The following is a 22,168-nucleotide window of genomic DNA, read 5'->3' as shown; positions in this document are numbered from 1 at the left end:
ATTCTACTAATTAATTAGATGCAATTTTCATTGTAGTTTCATAAGACTACAAGTAGTATTGGCACGTTATTCTGCATATTTATTACGTATATAAATTTCATGTAATTTAGTAATAGTTTCATATGACTACAAAAGGTATTGACGGACTATTTTGTATATTTATTACCTTATTATTCTACTAATTAATTAGATGCAATTTTCATTGTAGTTTCATAAGACTACAAGTAGTATTGGCACGTTATTCTGCATATTTATTACGTATATAAATTTCATGTAATTTAGTAGTAGTTTCATATGACTACAAAAGGTATTGACAGACTATTGTGTCTATTTGTTACCTTATTGTTCTATTAATTAAATAGATGCAATTTTCATTGTAGTTTCGTATGACTACAAGTAGTATTGGCACGTTATTCTGCATATTTATTACGTATGTAAGTTTCATATAATTTAGTAGTAGTTTCATATGACTACAAACGGTATTGACAGACTATTTTGTATATTTATTACCTTATTATTCTACTAATTAATTAGATGCAATTTTCATTGTAGTTTCATAAGACTACAAGTAGTATTGGCACGTTATTCTGCATATTTATTACATATGTAAATTTCATATAATTTAGTAGTAGTTTCATATGACTACAAAAGGTATTGACAGACTATTTTGTATATTTGTTACTTTATTATTCTACTAATTAATTAGATCCAATTTTGAAATTTCGTACCATTCAGTAGCGGTTTCATATGACTACAAAAATTTTACACTATGAGAATGCAATGTAAATCCTTTTTATATTAGCAGAATTCGATCAAGACGTTGATATTCTTATTATACCTACCAAATTTTGACTGAAGAGCTGTTCATTCTTTATACCTACATTATAATGTATCTGCAATTTCATCTATCAGTAACAAATGACAGACATTTAAAAAATCTATACAGATTTATAAAATGTGATAAAAAAAAAAAAAAACATACATTCGAATCGCTCGAACATGCCAACATTGAACACAAAATACACAACAATGAAGGCGGTTTCCATTGTATTAACCCTCAATTGTCGCGCTTGTTTTACGAATCTCGGCTGTCACACTGCATCACCCGAGACCTATTCGATTTTCGAATAGCTGTCGTTCAAAAAATATCACTGATATCGAATCGAAAAAATTCGACAATGTAGTTTGAACGTCGAATATGTTTTGCTAAAACAGGATTAACAAACGAACTAACATCACTCTCAAAAAAAAAAAACATCTTTCCCACTGTACGTTTCGAAAAAAGCTATAACTGCTTTATATTCGCCAAAAAATTTGAGACGATGCTTTCGAGTCGTGTTACTCCGAGGAAATACATAGTTCGCCATTGCACGTTGCAGAAAAAACATCTACTTCAATTTTTCATCAAGAAGAGCAGCTGTTGAATAAGGAAAACGATGCAATTATACGAGAAAATCAATTTATTCGTAGACTCGGGATCTTTCATTATTTTTTTATATGTCGATTTACATATGGAAAAATATAATCGTCATTTCAATCAGTTCCTCCATAGTAATTGCACAAGACTGTGTAAAATTTGCACGCAAATAAAATACGTCATTGCATCAAGAAATACGTCTTTGTCTCGCTTGGCTCAACACAGCGCATTACTATAACTTTAGAGAGTTGTCAGACGCAAACTGACGGGATTCTTAGCAGCGTAATCATCAGACATCATTAAAAAAAAAAAAAAAAAAAAACACTTGGAATGAATGGTAAATTGCACACGTAGATTCCATTATAAACGACGTCTGGAAGACGTGTCTCTGCAAAGTAAGACTGTGGGTCATTTAAGACCCGTAATCACATCCGTGGGTTAAGAGAAACTTTTTATTTCAGCTTGATCCTTCTAACTCCATACAGCGAGCAATTCCTATAACGCGGAGCGTTAAATCGGGTGCCATCGTGTTCGCGTTAATTTGCGATAACTCGAAAGCGTCGAAAATACATCGGCTCATCCCACAAGTAACGCGGTCGTTGGTCTACGCTACGTTATTTCGATGGAAACTAACCGACTACTTTATTCTTGTTTATTTTATTTTTATTTCATTGCCAATTGTAATCATCATTCTGATGAATCTTGTATTTTTTACAAGTCGCTGTACTTATCTATTAACTTTGCACTCTATGCCGAATGTGGCTCGACATCAGTTTTTATCTCAGAAGCTCCTTTGTCGAGTCTTTCATGTGCAAATCAATAGACGTCCTAGAAAAGCAGGATTGCATCCTGGAAATTGTTTCAAGATATATACTCCTAAAAATTAGAAAATACAACAATAGTGTGAATAGAATTGGTATTTAAGTGGATTTCTTTCTTCCTTTATTTATTTCAATTGTCTTAGAACTTGAATTGTGTAAGACAATAGAATAGTCTTAGAAATGTTTTATAAAACCAGGATTGCATCCTGGAAATTGTTTCAAGAAATATCGTACTCTTAAAAATTAGAAAATACAACAATAATGTAAATAGAACTGGTATTTAAGTGGATTTCTCTCTTCCTTTGCTTATTCAAATTGTCTTATTTTTTATTTCAAATAAAACACGTAAAAGCGTTGGCAGCTGCTGCTAACGAAATTGAAATGAAATTGCCAGGGCAAAGGGTCAATATTCTTCCATCCGAATTTCATAAACCAGCGATGGTAACGACCGAACTTGTGGACCGGGGCATCTGTCGTTCGCTGAAAAGCGTGTTACTCGTGGCACGAGCCGATACTCGCGGACGAGAGTGCACCTGCGATATACTGCGATATAGTCGCGCGTCCGCGCACGCGTTTAATCGCCGAAGTGGACAAAGCGAGCCGCCTAACTATCGCATCGCATCGCGGTTAATTAAAGACGATGCGACGAGCACGAGAGGAACGGGAGAGGGGCGCAGCTGAAAAGAACCGGAGAGCTACGTCCGGCGCGCGCCACCGAAGAGAATCGCGTCTGCCACACGTCTGCTTTGTGCTCGAGCCACGATGAAAGATAGGAAGGCTGGCTGCCTCGATTGACCAAGCCATCTCGAGACGCGGCTCCTAAGTAATTGCACGCGTTACGTGTCGAACGACCAACCGTTAGATCATCATCATAGCGCGTTTCGTACAAACTTTCCACGAATTTTCCTTTGTTCACTGGCATGTTCGATCGCAGTTGCCTATACTCTTCTTCTGTCGTCGAATTGCAACGACTGGAAACTTTCAGTGTCAAACTAGCCAGTTTAACACTTTACCGATCGATAGCCTATTAATCGGCTTTTTGTCGCTAACGCTTACCGGTCGATAGCCGATTAATCGGCTTTTTGTCTTCAACGCTTACCCACCGATAGCCTGTTAATCGGCTTTTGTCGCCGACAATCTTCCTCATTATTTGAACAATAATTTAGTTTGTTCAGGTTTAGTTTACCTTGTTCAGATGCGTCAGTTGCTGGCATAGTTTTATACTAATTTGACAAACTTAGCGTTCGCGATGAACGAAAAGAATGGTATTGGAGACTGTAAACCGAAACAGAGCCGGCGCCAGGGGGAATCTGCGCCTGAGATGCCGGTCGGACGTGCGTATGCTGTTGAATCGCTAGCGGTCGGTAAAGCGTTAAATGCGTTTAAGAGAAACTTTGTGTCGACGCGTTTCACGTGTACACTGGTCGTGCGAAATAAAAAGATTGCTTACTGTAAAACATTTAGTGTAAATTTTGACTGGAAATTTCAGTAAGAAGAGATAAAAGTTTATTTTACTTTATATTGGCACGTTGAAAGTATGTCGGGTTATCGTTAAGACTTGCGTTAGGGGCGTGTAATGAATCTTATTCATCGTTGCCACACAATCGAGGTGGCGTTTATTAACACAAGTGTGGATGTTACAAGATCGGCAAGTGGCCGCGGTAATTAGACACTAATGACAATGACCTTAGGTTCGATAACGGCTAGAGAGTCACACGTGATAAGGCGCTTGGAATTTTAAGTTATCGCATAGTTAGTAGAATTTGACCTGTGACATACGCGTAGCTGCAATCTTCTCCGTCGGTTAATTAGAATACCTTTGGTGGTTAGATCGGACAGATTTCCATGGCAATGGTCGGAGTAAGCGAACTGGATTAGCAATCGATTAGGGTACCGTATCAATTAGCGGCGGGAAAATAGGATTAACGCTGGTGTGCACCGAGCAACAGTGTTTTCTGGTCGCTTCGAGCAAACACGTGCGTGCCATGTGCGAATGCGTGGCTAATTGTACATGCGGAGCACGGCTGTTGCGTTTACGTTCTACGTGCTTTCGCTAGTCGAACACTGTAAATCATGGTTTTTAGTCGCTACTTTTTTTTTATTTGCGTTTATTTTACGATCAATTCTCGTTAGGGAATTTTAAGTAAATTTATCTGACGTGGTACTGTGACATGATTAATAAGCGTTTATAGTATCTTTGATTCTATTTGAATCTAGTGCTTAGGTCTAAGGTGCAGTGTCTTTTTAGCCTGCGGATCTGCTCCGACGCGTCGAGTAGTCGAGTAATTAGAGGGTTTTGGTGGTTGTTAACTCTTGTGCTGTGTCTATTGCTGAATTTGGATAATTCTTCTTTGACCGTGGGCATCTTGAAGTCGTGATGTATTGTTTCGTTGGTGACGTACCAAGGTGCATCTATGGGGTATCTTACACCAGATATCCGACTGAACGACGCCCACAAACAAAGCAAGTCAAATATCTAGGAATACATTTAGACACACACCTTACATGGACAAAGTTAACCATGAAAAGCTTCTTCAAACAATCAAAAAGCAATTTCCAGAACAAATCTACAAACTACTCAAATCTTACTTAAACAACAGAACCTTTGTAGTAAAAATAAATGATGCATACTCTGAAATTAAGGATATCAAGGCAGGAGTACCGCAAGGAAGTGTCTTAGGACCAATATTATACACACTATACACGGCAGATATACCAACAACTGTCAACAGCAAAACACTGACGTTTGCGGACGATACGGCCATACTAGTGAGGCATGCAAATCCAGAAACGGCCGCCGCACTACTACAAGAACACATTAAAAAAATAGAAAAATGGCTGCAAAACAAACAAATAAAAGCGAACACCAGCAAGTGCAACCACGTAACATTTACACTTAGAAAAGGAGAAACACCAGATATCCAACTGAACGGCGCCCACATAGCACAAACAAAGCAAGTCAAATATCTAGGAATACATTTAGACACACACCTTACATGGAAGCACCATATAAAATCAATAATAACCAGAATAAGTGCAAAGAGGAAGCAGATGTACTGGTTAATCAATAGAAAATCTAAACTAAGCATAACGAATAAACTAAATATATACAAAACAATAATCAAACCAATCTGGACATACGGAGTCCCACTATGGGGGACGGCAACAATGAGTCACATAAGCAAAATAGAAATAGAGCAAGCAAAAATTTTAAGGACAATAGTTAACGCTCCATGGTACGTCAGAAATGAAGACCTACGAAAAGATCTAAAAATTCCAACAGTCAAAGAGGAAATCGCTAGATACGCAAAAAAGTACAAAGAAAGACTTGCAGCACACCCAAACCAGCTGGTTGCTGAAACAAATAAAAGCAAAATAGAAAGAAGACTGAAGAGGAAGCATCCCGCAGACCTCGCAATAGAAATACAATAAACAACCTGGAAGATGGAACCCCGCTGGGGGTAACCATCCACATGCTATATTTTTATTCTTTAAGCGATAATATTTTACCAAATGTCCTTCTGGACAAATTGTAAAATTTAAACAAATAGATAATAAAAAAAAAAGAAAAAAGAAAAATGAGGGATCTTAGGGTTTTCGATTGGAATCGTTGAAGAATTTCTATGTTGGAATTACTTGCTGTCCCCCATAGTTGGATTCCATAGGTCCAAACAGGTTTTAATATGGCTCTGTATATTAAATGTAATTTTACTTTGCGTGTTTAAGTTGGAACTTAAGTTGGGCCGATGAGCCAGTAGAATTTTTTAAATTTTCCTTTGAGTTGTTTGGTTTCATCTAAGATATCTTGTTCCCATGTCAATCTTCTGTCCAGAGTCATGCCCAGATATCTGACTGACTCTTTATCTGGAATAGGTATATTGTTTATCGTCACCTGTGAGCAAATTTGTTTTCGTAGCGTGAAAGTTATGTGGCTAGATTTGTTTTCATTGACTTTGAAGCGCCATTTGTGAAACCACTCTCCCATAGAGTCGAGACCTCGCTGGAGAGTAGAGGAGGCAATTGTCGGGTCTGAGTGCGAGGCTAATAAGGCTGTATCGTCAGCAAACGTCGCTGTGGTTATATCTGTCGAAGTTGGTAAGTCTGCAGTGTAGATGTTGAACAGCAGGACACTGCATTGGGGTATGCCAGCTTCTATTGGAAATGTTGAGGTTACAGCGTCTAAGTGTTTTACCATGAATTGTCTATTGGTTAGGTAGGATTTTAGGATGGAGTAGTAGGTGTGTGGTAGGGTTTTCTTCAGTTTGAACAATAGTCCTTCGTGCCATACTTTGTCGAATGCCTGTTGAATGTCTAGAAATAGCGCAGTGCAATATTTTTTCTCTTCCAGGTCTTGGGTGATTTTCTGAGTTATTCGATGAATTTGCTCTATCGTGGAATGTTGCTGTCGGAAACCGAATTGATGATCTGGCAGTGTTTTTAGATCCTCTAAGAGTGGAAGGAGTCGTATCATTAGCATCTTCTCGAACAGTTTGGACAAGGTGGGCAGAAGACTAATTGGACGATAAGAGCTGGTTTCGTGTATTGGTTTTCCAGGTTTGGGAATGAGAGTAATCAATGATATTTTCCAGGGCTTGGGATAGTATTGACTGCGGAGAATTGCATTAAAAATGGAAGTGATGATGGCAATCCCTTTTATGGGATGCTCCTTAATGGCTTTGTTACTTATCAGATAATGCCCTGATGCTTTTTTGACTTCTAGTTTCTATGACTTCTAGTGATGAGAAAGGCTCGATAGGAGGAGACATGTGGAGGGGAGAGTGCAGGTATTCGGTTATTTCGTTTGGAGTAGTGGGGGAATCTAGTTTGAAGACGTTAGTTAGAAGTCGAACACTGTAAGTCATGGTTTTTAGTCGCTACTGTCTGGAAATCTCGTCCGGTTAACGTTAATCGTCGTTCATAGTACAATACACACTGTGTTTTGTAAAATAATTTGGCAACTAAGTGATTGCGGATTTGTCGATACCACCTAATGGCAAAATCCGCAATCACTTAGTTGCCTACCCAATACACAGGTCGAACATGTATAAATTCAAACAGGTATAATTACGTATATAATTATGTATAATTGTATGATATCGTAAATATAACAAAAGGAAGTTCTTTTCAATATCAAAATACTAAAATTACAAATTTCATGTTATCGCAAAAATGTCGATCGTCGTAACGAAATTACAACTTGTGGCGGCACTTGACAACAAATACTACCGAACGACACCAACTACAGTTGAACGACTGCAGCGCAGTGGTTGGCGCCTTAGGCTACGAACGTTAGGGACTCGGGTTCGAATCCCGGCGATCGGAGTCCGATTTTTCTTCCACGCATTTAAATTAGAAGAAAAGCGCAGAACCTAATCTCGGCCTCCACACGAGCAGTAGCACTATATCACCCACAACTATATACCGGGCTACCCACAATTAACTACTATCACAATCATCATAGCACCTCAAACTGTAATTTCAATCGTGAAGTATTTACGTTCCTTGTCAATTCCATAATCTTGTGCGATATCGCATAACAGAGAAAGACAGAAATGATAAAAAATACTGAAATTTCAGTTTTCCAAAAGTGTATTGGGTTGGCAACCCAATAAGTCTCTGCTTATTTTAAGCAAACACGATAATCGGTAAAGTTTGAACGATCAGAGTCTGAATATAATTTTACGCCATGTTCAATATTCGGTTATTTGTCAAATCGATTAAATCACAGAAAATATTCATTGTTACGTCTCGTTTCAATCTGTGTACGTTAGAATTTAGTATTATGTTATGGTTTGATTCCAAATTAGACATTGGCTTGTTTCACGGATTATTTCAAGCGGATGGAGGTCGATAAACTGAATAGGAAGAGCTGCTGAATGATAAATGTAGATTTCTGCGTCAAGTCGGATCTTCGTGAAAATTCCAGGGAAGCTATGGAACTGTGTAATTATACAATTTGATGAATTCGATAGGAAATATTCATGTCAAAGGTAGGTTTCCGCATCGGGTCATTTCTTCATCGAACACTTCAACGAAGATACACAGCATACTGTTGCAGTCTTATTATATTCATCTTACTGGCAACTAAGTGACTGCGGATTTTGCCATTAGGTGGTACTGACAAAATCTGCAATCATTTAGTTGGACCTATGGAATCCAACTATGGGGAACAGCAAGTAACTCCAACATAGAAATTCTTCAAAACCTTAAGATCCCTAATAGATGCACCTTGGTACGTCAACAACGAAACGATACATGGCGACCTCAAGATACCCACGGTCAAAGAAGAATTATCCAAATTCAGCAATAGACACAGCACAAGAGTTAACAATTACCAAAACCCTCTAATTACTCGACTACTCGACACATCGGAGCAGATCCGCAGGCTAAGAAGACATTACACCTCAGACCTAAGCACTAGATTCAAATAGAATCAAACATATACTATAAACGCTTATTAATCATGTCACAGTACCACGTTAGATAAATTTGCTTGAAATTCTCTAACGAGAATTGATTGTAAAATAAACGCAAATAAAAAAAAAAAATTAGTTGCCAATCTAATAGAATGTACTATACGTGGCATAAAAATCAACGAACTGGAGTCGGTCGAGATTCGACTCGTTGGATTTTCGAACGTGTCTCGTACGAAAGCACTGGCACGCCGCGATCATCTTTAGAATCGACGGGTTAAAATCGACTACGACGAATTAGAAACGAGCTACCACGTGCCCGGTGTATTCCGAATGATCATTTTGCACTGACGCGTTAATATCTCGAGCACACCTGAGAATTGGACTGTAAGCGGCCTGGTCGAATTCCATCGCAAGTGGCCTCGCGTTCACGCACGTTTAATTATAGAAATGAAGTCGTGTACCTGGCCTAACCATACTCATGGGAGTAGCGTATGGTAATCCTAGCGAAGTAAGTTTTAGTAAAACTATAAATAATCCCGGCAATAAGACGAGTAGAACATGGTGGAATACCTGGGTCAGCAGACGTTCTGGTTTAGACGGTTAGATTTAAAGGCTGCGGTGTTCTCATCTTCGCCTTCGAATTTCCTCCCACGATGCACAGAAAAAATCTGTAAACCTACGCTCGTTATACGCCGACGTTGCCCAAATTTCCAACCTACTCGTTCGACCTGAAATCGCCTCGGAATCTTTGAATTTAAATTTAATCTGGACCCTTGCGACAGTATGCAAATCATCGATCTTTACCTGTTGTGGTAGATATGAAATGATCAAAATTTAAGACAGTATAGTATTTAAAATCGTTGCGCGAATTCCTACGTCTATTTTGCTCAGTGAGCCAGGTTTGAAGTTTCGATGAAATTGGTCGGCTCGGTGCAATTGTTGTGACGTATTTTTTTTCATTTAATTTTTAATTCGTCAATTATTTTTTTTATTTAATTTTACAATTTGTCCAGCTGGACATTCGGTAAATGTTTCTGGCACTCTGACGTGCGTTTATACTTAATGTGCTTCCATAATCAGTTTGCTGTTGCGATTTCTTTAAAAAATTTGGGAAACGTGTACCTAAAATGTGTGGCAGAAAGTAAGCGATGACGAGTATACTCGTCAAGTACCACAGTGTGCTGCAGAAAGTAAGCGATGGCGAGTATACTCGTCAAGTACCACAGTGTGTTACAGAAAGTAAGGGATGACGAGTATACTCGTCAAGTACCACAGTGTGCTGCAGAAAGTAAGCGATGACGAGTATACTCGTCAAGTACCACACTGTGCTGCAGAAAGTAAGCGATGGCGAGTATACTCGTCAAGTACCACAGTGTGCTGCAGAAAGTAAGCGAAGGCGAGTATACTCGTCAAGTACCACAGCGTGGCAGAAAATAAGCGATGACGAGTATACTCGTCGAGCACTTGACTGTTATAATATAGTTATAGTATAGAATTAGGTTGTAACGAAATGATTGTCTTATTTTTTAATTGCAGTATTATTAAATTGCAATTTCAGCAGCAATTTTTACGCGTGACGAGTATACTCGTCATAGCTCGAAATATTGCCATTTCTTTTTGACGAGTATATTCGTCGAAAATAACTAACTGGTGAAGGATCGAACGATAGAATTCGATTATTTTAAATGTCGATAAGCGAAGAATCTTCGCTTAATTCGCTCAATAGGGAAAATAAGATGAAAGAGACGTAGATCGAACGATTATTATTCTGAAAATTCGTATTAATTACAAATTATGGTCGTTTCTTCCGAGTATTCTACACTTTTTATCCGAAATTTTGTTCCATCCACCGCTGTAGAATTTTTCCCATTTGTTATTAAAATATCCTTACAACGCATCCTGTGCTTCATCCTCGGTATTGAGTTTTTCTGTTCGCAAAGGAAAAATGAATTTTCTACCTCTGCAAACGAAATACCAATCAATCTGGAAAAAATCCAGAAAGCTGCCTCTGTTGCAATCTATTCGACGATATTCCTGCAAAACCCAATCCCTAAAATGCGCGTTGTCACAGAGAATGTAGTTGTGTGACGTTCGCTAACCGAACTCTCGATAAGAACTAATTTTTTAGCGATGTTACGCAACTTTGAAGCAACTGTACGACCTCTGACTTTTAATCAAATTAACTAAAAATAACTCATACTGTCGCAAACGCTATTTCTCTGCTTTGCATTCGAATATCTAAAAGATGTACAGGGTGGTGAACATGAAAAATGCTTCAGATGTCCGAGGACAGATAGTGCGTCAAAACCACCGTATAGTTGAACGTATCGCATCAACTTCTGTAAGCGATAGTTCCATTTTCTAAGTAGATGATATACGAAATAACAGAAATATCTGAAATAGGCAGAATTTCTGCGACGAACTGTACACGTGATTATAATTAACACGCACAAAAGTCGACTGAAATTTTCTGAGAAACACGTGCGTGTTGCCGATGCGTGTCGAAGAAACCAGTCGCACATTCTAACATTCCTTTAATTCTATTAATGGAATTTTTCGAGCCAAACGTGCAGAGTTATTAATATCAAAAAATTGTACAATCAAATTTTACAAATTGCAAGCCGCCATCCTATTCGACATAGAATGGTTAAATTGCAAAAACCGTAAAATGGAAATATCGCTCGTTAGCTGGTTATTGCGCGATGAAGCTCTTATGGCGTTAAAGTTTCTTCGTGCTTTATTTATTTCTTAGCTTTTAGTCTTTGAATCGCAAACGCGTGGCAACTAAGTGATTGCGGATTTTGTCAATACCAGCTAACGATAAAATCCGCAATCACTTAGTTTCCAACCCAATAAATATCTCAGCAGAACTCTGCTGCTTTCGTCAACCTAATGACACGGTTCGACGTAGACCTTCGACGATGATAACGAGCGGAGATCGGAGAATGATACGTACGTGTATATGGTGGTCGATGGACGAGACGTACTCGCCGCTGCTTTCTCCCTAAACGAGCTAAGGAGGCTTCTAATTGCAGCCAGCGATGACACGAACGAGTTTCCATCGTTCGACGAATATATCGAAAACGAACGACGATGAAGTCGGTGTCGCTCGATTCTTAACCATAAAAGACCATCCGCATTACGTCATGAGACGTGAGTCACGATAGCTACTGGCCTAAAAACACTATTGCGACGACAAACCACATCGCGTCGATATAATTTCCTGCAGAGAGCATCGTCAAGGCTGTGCACGTTAATTCGAATATAAAGGCGCCGATTTGCCCTTCTTCGCCGAGCCGAGCAAATGCACCGCGCGGATCCACCGATCGATCGATCGATCGATCGATCTATTTTCGTGTTGAATTAGAAATGGTCATCAGTGAAAAACTCCTCGATCGCCATTTTTGGTACGAAGCTTTTTACTAGTTGGCTGTTGCAATCTGTTTTTTAAAAGTGTGCAGCTAAAATGTGTGGGAGAAAGTAAGTGATGACGAGTATACTCGTCAAACACACGGAGTGCGTGTGGCTGCCGTAAGGTAGAATTAACTTGTAACGAAATGACTGTTTTATTTTTGAATTTCATTGCTGCAATTTACTGCAATTGGTAAACTGCAATTTAAACAGCAAATGGTAACTGCTTTTTACGCGTGACGAGTATACTCGTCAAACACAGAGTATGCATGGCTGTCATAATATAGAATTCAGTTGGAAGAAAACGACTGTTTTATTTGAAATTTGATTCCTGACATTACGATTCTCGTCGTAATGCAAAATGTTGCCATTTCTCCGTGACGAGTATACTCGTCAAACACACAGAGTTTTGATATAAAATTAAGTTGTGACGATAGGACTATTTTATTGTGAAATTTGATTATTGCCAGGTCTCGTCGTAACGCAAAATATTGCCATTTCTCCGTGACGAGTATATTCGTCAAACACAGAGTTTTGATATAAAATTAAGTTCTGACGAAAGGACTATTTTATTGTGAAATTTGATTATTGCCAGGTCTCGTCGTAACACAAAATATTGCCATTTCTCCGTGACGAGTATATTCGTCAAACACAGAGTTTTGATATAAAATTAAGTTGTGACGAAAGGACTATTTTATTGTGAAATTTGATTATTGCCAGGTCTCGTCGTAACACAAAATATTGCCATTTCTTCGTGACGAGTATACTCGTCAAACACAGAGTTTTGATATAAAATTAAGTTGTGACGATAGGACAATTTTATTGTGAAATTTGATTATTGCCAGGTCTCGTTGTAACGCAAAATATTGCCATTTCTTCGTGACGAGTATACTCGTCAGAAGCAGCTAACTGGTTAAGTAGGTTTCACTGATGATTTCCGTTTAAATCGGCGGTATGTATTTTCAGCTGAATTCAACTTAGTTGTTGCTAAGAATATAATTGAAATTCCATTGGTTTTTTTTTTTTTTTTTTTTAAGTGACAGTGTTTATCTCGTTTTAACTCTGCTTTCATAGCTGCGCGCTACAAATAGCAAGAAAATTTCAAAAGCTTCACGCCATATTTCACGTATGTAGTACACCAGGAACTGGCCTGTCAAAAATGTTGAAATCAGATAGGATATTCGTGATATTCCGCTTACTTGGACCGGATTTCAAGAAACCGGCGACGTAAAACGAATTCAGTTAATATCGCCAGGCAAGGAGCGAGTAAGAAGGATCTTTTGGGACGAATTCTATTTCAAGAGAGGTGGATTTAACGCTTGAAAGCGGCACAAAGTATTCACACAGAATATACAGCCCGCATGGCCTTGTTTTCACATCATGCGTTAAAAATGGCTGTCTTTCATCTCGGTGGAAGTGTGCGCGCGCGTCTGATCATTAACCTTTGATTGGAAACCTTAAGTTATCGTCGATATTAGAAGCTTCGTATGCTATTTCATCGAACGTTTTAATATTAACAAAATCGATAAATTTATATTTTATATTCTACAGGAAGTCTATAATAAACGTCTTAAATTCCTTTTCAGACATCAAGTAGCTTTATCAAAGAATTCTACATATATATATATCTGCTGTAACATCCAAATTGATCATCGAACATGTTGCATACAATTTTCGATAAATTCATTGATAATTTTAACTTGCTTAAAATTGTGCAAAAAACGCGCCAAAATCTTTCTAAACGCGCGAGAAACGTAGAAATGCTTAGAGCTGATCGGATAAGTCGTATGTTAAACGAACAGACTGAAACATTGGCTCGGAAACTAAGTGATTGCGGATTTTGCCATTGGCTGGTATCGACAAAATCCGCAATCACTTAGTTGCCAACCCAATACATATGCAGGTACATATACGTATAAATAAATCAGTTAAATATGTGCAAATTGAAATAAATTAAGGAAAAAGCTGCAGACAATAAATAAAGCAGATCCTGTCACTGTTTCAATGCAATTACGATAGTAAATTTTATGTCATAATTATGAAGTCTACAGTGACAGATAAAAAGACAGTTTACGGATTGGCACACTATGAGTGGCAGTAATTTTTATGAAATATTTTTTATGCAGAAAAGAACTGTTTATATCGCTACTTTATAAAAGCGAAACATTTCAAAAACGTGCAAACAATTTTGTATCATGTTGATAACAATCGCGTGATTTGCAGCATATTCGGTTGGCAACTAAGTGGTTGCGGATCTTGCCATTGCCACCTAATGGCAAAATCCGCAATCACTTAGTTGCCAAGACAATGTTATATTATATTTATTAATTGTATCGTTTGAACGTCGGCTATAATTTGATTTTGTAAAATTATCATCTTCTCTCGTACTCTTTAACCGTCAAACTTTCTTCTGTTCGTCATTGTGTAATAATCATGAAACTCTTAAAACTTGTAATTTGTCAAACAACGTTGTAGTAGAAATAGAAACGTAATGTTCCTGTCGCGGTCTGACTATCGTCGGAATTCGTTTGCAATTACGTAATCATTTCGAAATATATCACAATTACGAAATTGTGATTTTATGGTGGTGAAACGTGGCACACGTATTAACGTAAGTACAGTAACCACAGTTGTTGGCACTGTTATACGTTGTTACGCAATTAATAATTGATTTATTTGCGTATTTGATTATCGATTATCAAAAGTAATTATATTTGATTTCCGTGGCTGTGATGATCAAGCAATTTCCGCGTTCATTCGATTACGCTGATACAACGATTGAAAAGCATGGTGGGAATGATAAGAGCATACGAAGAGTAAATGTAATTGGGTTATAATTCGTAACAATGTTTCATTGTAACATTATGGTACCTTCCTCTTGCAAATATTTCTGTAACGATGATTTGTACAGTTAGACATTAATGTATAATGTAATATACGATAACATAGAATAATAGACATTTCATTGATTAAGAACCATGCAATGATAAATAAAATTGGACAAAATGGGTTACACGTTGCTATGTTAAAGTACAAAGAATAGAGGAGAAATCATAGATATAAAACAGGTTTAATATAATAAAATAATATAGTGTCTTGCTTCTCTTGAAAATATTTCTGCAGTAGTAAGATATAACATTAGACAGTTTAATAATAACAATTTTAATGTAGTAAAATAATATACTGTTTTCCTTCTCTTGAAAATATTTCTGTAGTAGTGAGATATAATATTAGACACTTTAATAATAACAAGTTTAATATAATAAAATAATATAGTGTCTTGCTTCTCTTGGAAATATTTCTGCAGTAGTAATATATAACATTAGACAGTTTAATAATAATAATTTTAATGTAGTAAAATAATATACTGTTTTCCTTCTCTTGAAAATATTTCTGTAGTAGTGAGATATAACATTAGACACTTTAATAGTGAGAAGTTTAATATAATAAAATAATATACTGTTTTCCTTCTCTTGAAGATATGTCTGCAGTAGTAAGATATAACATTAGACAGTTTAATAATAATAATTTTAATGTAGTAAAATAATATACTGTTTTCCTTCTCTTGGAAATATTTCTGCAGTAGTAATATATAACATTAGACACTTTAATAATAACAAGTTTAATATAATAAAATAATATAGTGTCTTGCTTCTCTTGAAGATATGTCTGCAGTAGTAAGATATAACATTAGATACATTTAATACTAACAAATTTAATATAATAAAATAATATAATGTCTTACTTCTCTTGAAAATATTTCTGTAGTAGTAAGATATAATATTAGACACTTTAATAATAACAAGTTTAATATAATAAAATAATATAGTGTCTTGCTTCTCTTGGAAATATTTCTGCAGTAGTAATATATAACATTAGACAGTTTAATAATAATAAGTTTAATGTAGTAAAATAATATACTGTTTTCCTTCTCTTGAAAATATTTCTGTAGTGGTAAGATATAACATTAGACACTTTAATAGTGAGAAGTTTAATATAATAAAATAATATACTGTTTTCCTTCTCTTGAAGATATGTCTGCAACAGTAAGATATAATTTTAGACACTTCGGCCTTCTTAAATTATATTTTGGTAATAGGCAGCAACAAGGAAAAATAAACTGAGGTAAAATAGTGCACATGTTACTGTATCAAAGTACAAGCAATACAGCATGAATTATAGATATAAAACAAATTTGTCATACAATGTCTGTTAAAAAAGTAATTTAGAGATACTTGAGTGTCTTCGTATTTGGTAGAATTGTAGAATAAAAGTGGAAGAAGAAATACCAAGTAACGAGATAATGTCTCAAATATTATCTTATTTATATTATATTATATATCACATAAACAAATATAGAGTAGAAGTTAGGATTAAAGCGTAAAACTTGGCAAAAGAGATCAAAGCTAAAGGTAGCTAAAGTAGAAAAATATACAGTGAAGGAAAAAAAATAAGTTTGTACATGTAAAACACGTTTTACGTGAGAAATCATCCAAATGTATATAAAATATTTCCAAGAGAAGTAAGACACTATATTATTTTATTATATTAAACTTGTTACAATTAAAGTGTCTAATGTTATATCTTACTACTGCAGAAATATTTTCAAGAGAAGCAAGACACTATATTATTCTACTACATTAAACTTGTTACTATTAAAGTGTCTAATATTATATCTTAATACTGCAGACATATCTTCAAGAGAAGTAAGACACTATATTATTTTATTATATTAAACTTGTTACAATTAAAGTGTCTAATGTTATATCTTACTACTGCAGAAGTATTTTCAAGAGAAGCAAGACACTATATTATTTTACTACATTAAACTTGTTACTATTAAAGTGTCTAGTGTTATATCTTACTACTGCAGAAATATATATAAAATTTGCCTAAAAAATAACAAAAATTGCTCATTTCCAACGTTTCTATAATTCTAATATTCACCAGATTCTACGACATTAAAATAGATAATTATCCAGTAGCGTTAAATTAACTGGGAAAAAGAGTAAAAGTAGAAAACTATTTGTTTCTTGTACACGACATAATCTGCAAATAAATTAACAATAAATTATAACAATATAGATGCTGAGCATCGAATCAATTAAATTCATGAAATTAATGATAAATTTAGATCTTACCCTGGCTAATCCTCTAGGCGACCTCTTAGTTTACCGAAATCAAGAATCAGTCTCGAAGCTATGTATTAAACATCTGAGTAACCAGAAACTCGTTGAACCGAGTGATCCTCCATTTGCTCGCGAAGAACGCGTGTCCATTACCAAATGTAATTCGCAAAAGTTCTATACTCGAAAGAAGAGGAACGTGAGTTGAAGGTGGATCGCCAGTATCGAAGTGAACCTTCTCTCTCTCTCTCTCTCTCTCTCTTTCTCCCCCTCTCTCTCTCCGCCACTCCCTCTCTCTCTACTCCGAATGAAGATCGAAAGATCTGTTCAGTGGTGGGTGGGACGAGTGGGCGCATACAGCTTCACCGCAATTACGTTTCCTCGTGCGATCGTTTTCGTGCTTCCTTCGTCCACGGTCATTCGAGTACTTGACCCCGGAACTAGCACGGAATATCTGTTAAATACTGCAGCCACGACTGCTTAGGATCGATATGTTCGAGTAGCTTGATTAAAATACACGTAAGTTGGTGTTATCGGACAGCAAATATTTACCGAGACATGTATTTTTCTGAATATAATCGAATCAATGGAGTCCACATATCGTTTTCTTCGTCAGATGTATTGCGTTGGCAACTAAGTGATTTTCTCAATGACATCTAATAACTTTGTACTGTACAAGTGAACATTGTGTATATATATATATATATATAAAAGGACTTTTCTCTACAGTTTGACAAATATATATATACATATGTATAGAATAATATTGTATAATACACAATAAATTTCATAACATAATATGTATTGTACAGTACAATGTATTTGTACAATGTATTTTACACAAAGTGATATAGATAATACATATTATATTATATACTCTTATTTTGTATAGTATATATTATACAAATAACAAAATACAATAACTAAGAAAAAAATATTTAGCATTATACAATAATTAGCAATTTACAGTAAATTGTATAAAATGTATTGTACAGTACAATGTATTTTACACAAAGTGATATATATAATACATATTATATTATATATTCTCATTTTGTATAGTATATATTATACAAATAACAAGGTACAATAACTAAGAACAAATTGTTTAGTATTATACCATAATTAGCAATTTACAAGGAATTGTATAATATGTATTGCACAGTACAATATATTTGTACAATGTATATTATACAAAGTGAAACATATAATACATAGTATATTATACATATTATACATACATATTATATTATTACTTTGTATAGTATATATTATACAAATAACAAAGTACAATAACTAAGAACAAAATGTTTAGCATTATACAATAATTAGCAATTTTCAATAAATTGTATGACATGTATTGTACAGTACAATGTACTTGCGCAATATATATAATACATATTATATTATATGTTATTGCTTTGTATAGTATATATTGTACAAATAACAAAGTACAATAACTAAGGACAAATTGTTCAGCATTATACTATAATTAGCAATTTACAAAGAATTGTATAATATGTATTGTACAGTACAATATATTTGTACAATGTATATTATACAAAGTGAAACATATAATACATATCATATTATACATTATTACTTTGTATAGTATATATTATACAAATAACAAAGTACAATAGCTAAGGACAAATTGTTCAACATTATACTATAATTAGCAATTTACAATGAATTGTATAACATGTATTGCACAGTACAATGTATTTGTACAATGTATATTATACATTATTACTTTGTATGGTATATATTATACCAATAACAAAGTACAATAACTAAGAACAAAATGTTTAGCATTATACAATAATTAGCAATTTACAATAAATTGTATAACATGTATTTTACAGTACAATGTACTGGTACAATATATATTATACAAAGTGATATTGACAACTAAGTGATTGCAGATTTTGTCATTAGGTGGTATTGACAAAGTCCAATATTCTCGATACTTCATATATTTTTGCAAATTATCTGTGAAATCATGATGCAAGCGATCGGCTGTTGTTTCTACGTGCAAAAGTAGATCAAAGAGGAAGAACGACGTTTTTCCGTTCGAGGCTTCGTTTTCGAGAAGAACGAGCTTGAAGATCCGTCAGGTGCTCGTATGCTAATCGCAAGTTTCCAGCTGACTGACTGCGTTTTCTCCTCGTGTTCGTATTTCTGAACATGGACAATATCACGATTTGCTTCCTATCGTTGCTGTTGTTTTGTTTCCTTATGTTCTCTTATTGGCAACTAAGTCATTAGGTGGTAATGACAAAATCCGCAATCACTTAGTTGCCAGCCCAATATATACTGTGTTCGCGTTTCGAAAGGTTCCATAAATAAGCAGAAGAGTATTACATTTTAAGAATCACGTTAATAAAATGATTTTGAACACGTGTTACATTAATAAAACAGCACGTGTTCAGAGCTTCGATCGTGCCGAAAGAGTAGTCGATACCTCGGAAGATACTTCGAAAATCGTTCGCTTTCAAGCAAAGTGTTCGTGATTCTGCCTGTTAATATCTGTTTCCGTTTTACTGTCTTGGAACAAATGTCTGTCGTGTAATTTTTATTCATGGCAGGTTTGAGTTAGGAGTAGGAGCATTGTTATTTGCCATGGGAATCTAGCTACTATTACAACAAGTATAATAACACGGCGGGGAATAAATCGCATATATTACAAAAATAGTCCGTGAAATATACCGTGTTACGTAAAAACCAAACAATTTACAAACTTGAATCTGTAAAATTGCATCACGAAAAATGTAGGCGAGGGAATCGTTGCAAACTTTTCTCCTGCTTATCTCAATTATTAAAATCTTCCAATATTAAAGATATCGCAATTATTAAAAATTGTGAACGAAAAGGAAATATTTAACTCAGCAACAACTCGTTAAAAAATAAATACCAGGTATTTATTAAATACTAAACATACTTACTGATAATAATAAGAAAAAAAAAAAAAGAATTGACAAATTCACTCGGAAAATTGAATTCTAAGTAAGTAAAGCTAAGTAAAAGTAAATAAAAAGTAAGTAAATTCTAAGTAAAAGCTCAGTTTTCTCTTACTTTTAAACGACAAATACCGCGTTCACTTTTCCCCATTTCGTTTTTACTTTGTATTTGCACACGAAACACGCTGCAACCACCGAGACACAACAATAAATTTAAACAAAAGAGGCGTCCGATCGCGTGAGTCTGCTGCGTCCGGATTTGCGTGCACCCGGATGCAACGAACTGTATCCGAACTAATAATTATAGTGAACGTTCAGGTACCGGTATCCTTAAAACGTAAAACAGAGTCCGCTGATAATTTTGCTTTTTTCTATTGCTTTTAAAAAACGCCACCGCGCTTTTCTTTTTCCAAACATACGTTGCTCGATCAGAACGTTTTCAATTGACTGAAGATTTTATTGAGGAAATTTTCACGCTACGTAGATTGTTCACAAATGCAACGCAAAGGTCACTCGTCGTTGTGCAATTTCTTTTCTACGTACGTTTTTCTGTACGTTACGAGAACAAGATAGAACGAACTGTCGTGGACATAGTACGAGATAATACGTCGCATCTTATTTTATGTGAATTATTTTCTGCAAAATAAAGTGTCGTAAAATTGCACAAAATTTTAAATAAAATTAAGAAAAAAATTAAATGAAACTTAATTATGTTTAATTAATTGCTCTTCAACCTAAAGTGTTCAGTCTAAAAAGCCTAAAGTGTCTTTTCTATCTATGCTTTGTGACACAGGAATGTTATAATAAATAATGTTCTGAGATCAACATGGTCGGTAAAAAAATTACTCGAAAATGTAGTCAATTTGCTGGGAGATGGACGCAATGATTAAAAAATGTAAATTGGAAAACCGATGGAAATTTCAAATTGGAAATTTGAAGTGGGTTATTAATTAATTCGAGAACTGTATCGTTAGAAATCTTCTTTTTCTTTTACAATTTTTTGATAATAATCTTCAGCTTTGATAGATAATAGAAAGATAAAGAAAAGTTTCTAAATACAATAAAAGATGTTGCTTATTACCGAAAACGATTTTTGTACTGTGACATTCTTCGTATTAAATAGCGTGGTTTTAGTTTAAAAAGAAAATAGTTCACTATTTCAGTTAATTTTTTCATTATCTCAAAATTAATACATTATTATCCCTCAACATCAATACAAAACGAATATATGTTTCAATGACTATTTCATTTCAAAATACAATTATTTTATCATCATTGCTATTATTTCTATTATTATTGTTCTGGTGCAATGCATCTTGCTGGCCGAAAATCCAACAAATATTCACGTAATTCGAATGTTATCTAAAACACAGTAAGATAATTAACACTTTACCAACAAAAAGCCGATTAATAGGCTATCGTTCGGTAAGCGTCGGCGAAAAACACCGATTAATCGGCTATCGGTCGGTAAAATGTCAATTTTCGCTTAAGCGAAACACGGTTTATCTAAGTTTCGCGTCTCGTCCAGAAATTTTATTATTAAACGTAACTCATATTTGGTCATATTTTTCCATGTTATATATCATATATTTTCTATTGGTTTCAGAAAAAAAAAAACAAAAACGGATCACCCGTCGAGTGGTCGCAGAACGATCGTCGTTTAAGCTACGATGGCAGCACCGCAGGCCTCCTCGCGTTTGGAATTGTTGCAGGTAGGAATATTTCCTCTTCTCGCGAACTATTTCTTCGATAAACTCGGTTATGTGTATTAAAACTAGCATAAAAATTGTAATCAATAGCTTGTGCATCTTTGCTGATCTCTTCGCCTTTTACAAATGACTCTATTACTATTAGGTTGGCAATATTTAAACGACTCTACGAATATTCAAAGTGGAATCTTGAAACGATATCGATGACAAATTAATAAGATTGATTAGGCACAAGTTGAGAAATGGACTGTAGTTCGTTTCAACATTTTTAGAATATGTGGCGGCACTCGACAACAAATATCGCCACT

The 22,168-nt window shown here is 35.2% G+C and overlaps 1 protein-coding gene across 2 annotated transcripts in view; it reads left to right on the top strand.

Moving 5' to 3' along the window:
• LOC139996527 (uncharacterized) overlaps positions 1-22,168 on the top strand; it is a 102,328-nt gene that overhangs the window by 7,923 nt on the left and 72,237 nt on the right. Inside the window, exon 2 of one of the 2 annotated variants that reach the window (XM_072020883.2) lies at positions 21,758-21,863. The exons of the other annotated variant lie outside the window; for it this stretch is intronic. Within the exon in view, the coding sequence (XP_071876984.1) occupies positions 21,822-21,863 (42 nt within the window). The 5' untranslated portion in view covers positions 21,758-21,821. The remainder of the gene's footprint in view (positions 1-21,757; positions 21,864-22,168) is intronic. 2 annotated transcript variants of the gene reach the window in all.

The sequence above is a fragment of the Bombus fervidus genome, chromosome 18 (assembly GCF_041682495.2).
Source record: "Bombus fervidus isolate BK054 chromosome 18, iyBomFerv1, whole genome shotgun sequence".
NCBI lineage: Eukaryota > Metazoa > Arthropoda > Insecta > Hymenoptera > Apidae > Bombus > Bombus fervidus.
Note: the sequence above shows the minus strand (reverse complement) of the source record. Positions and strands in the feature narration are given on the sequence as shown.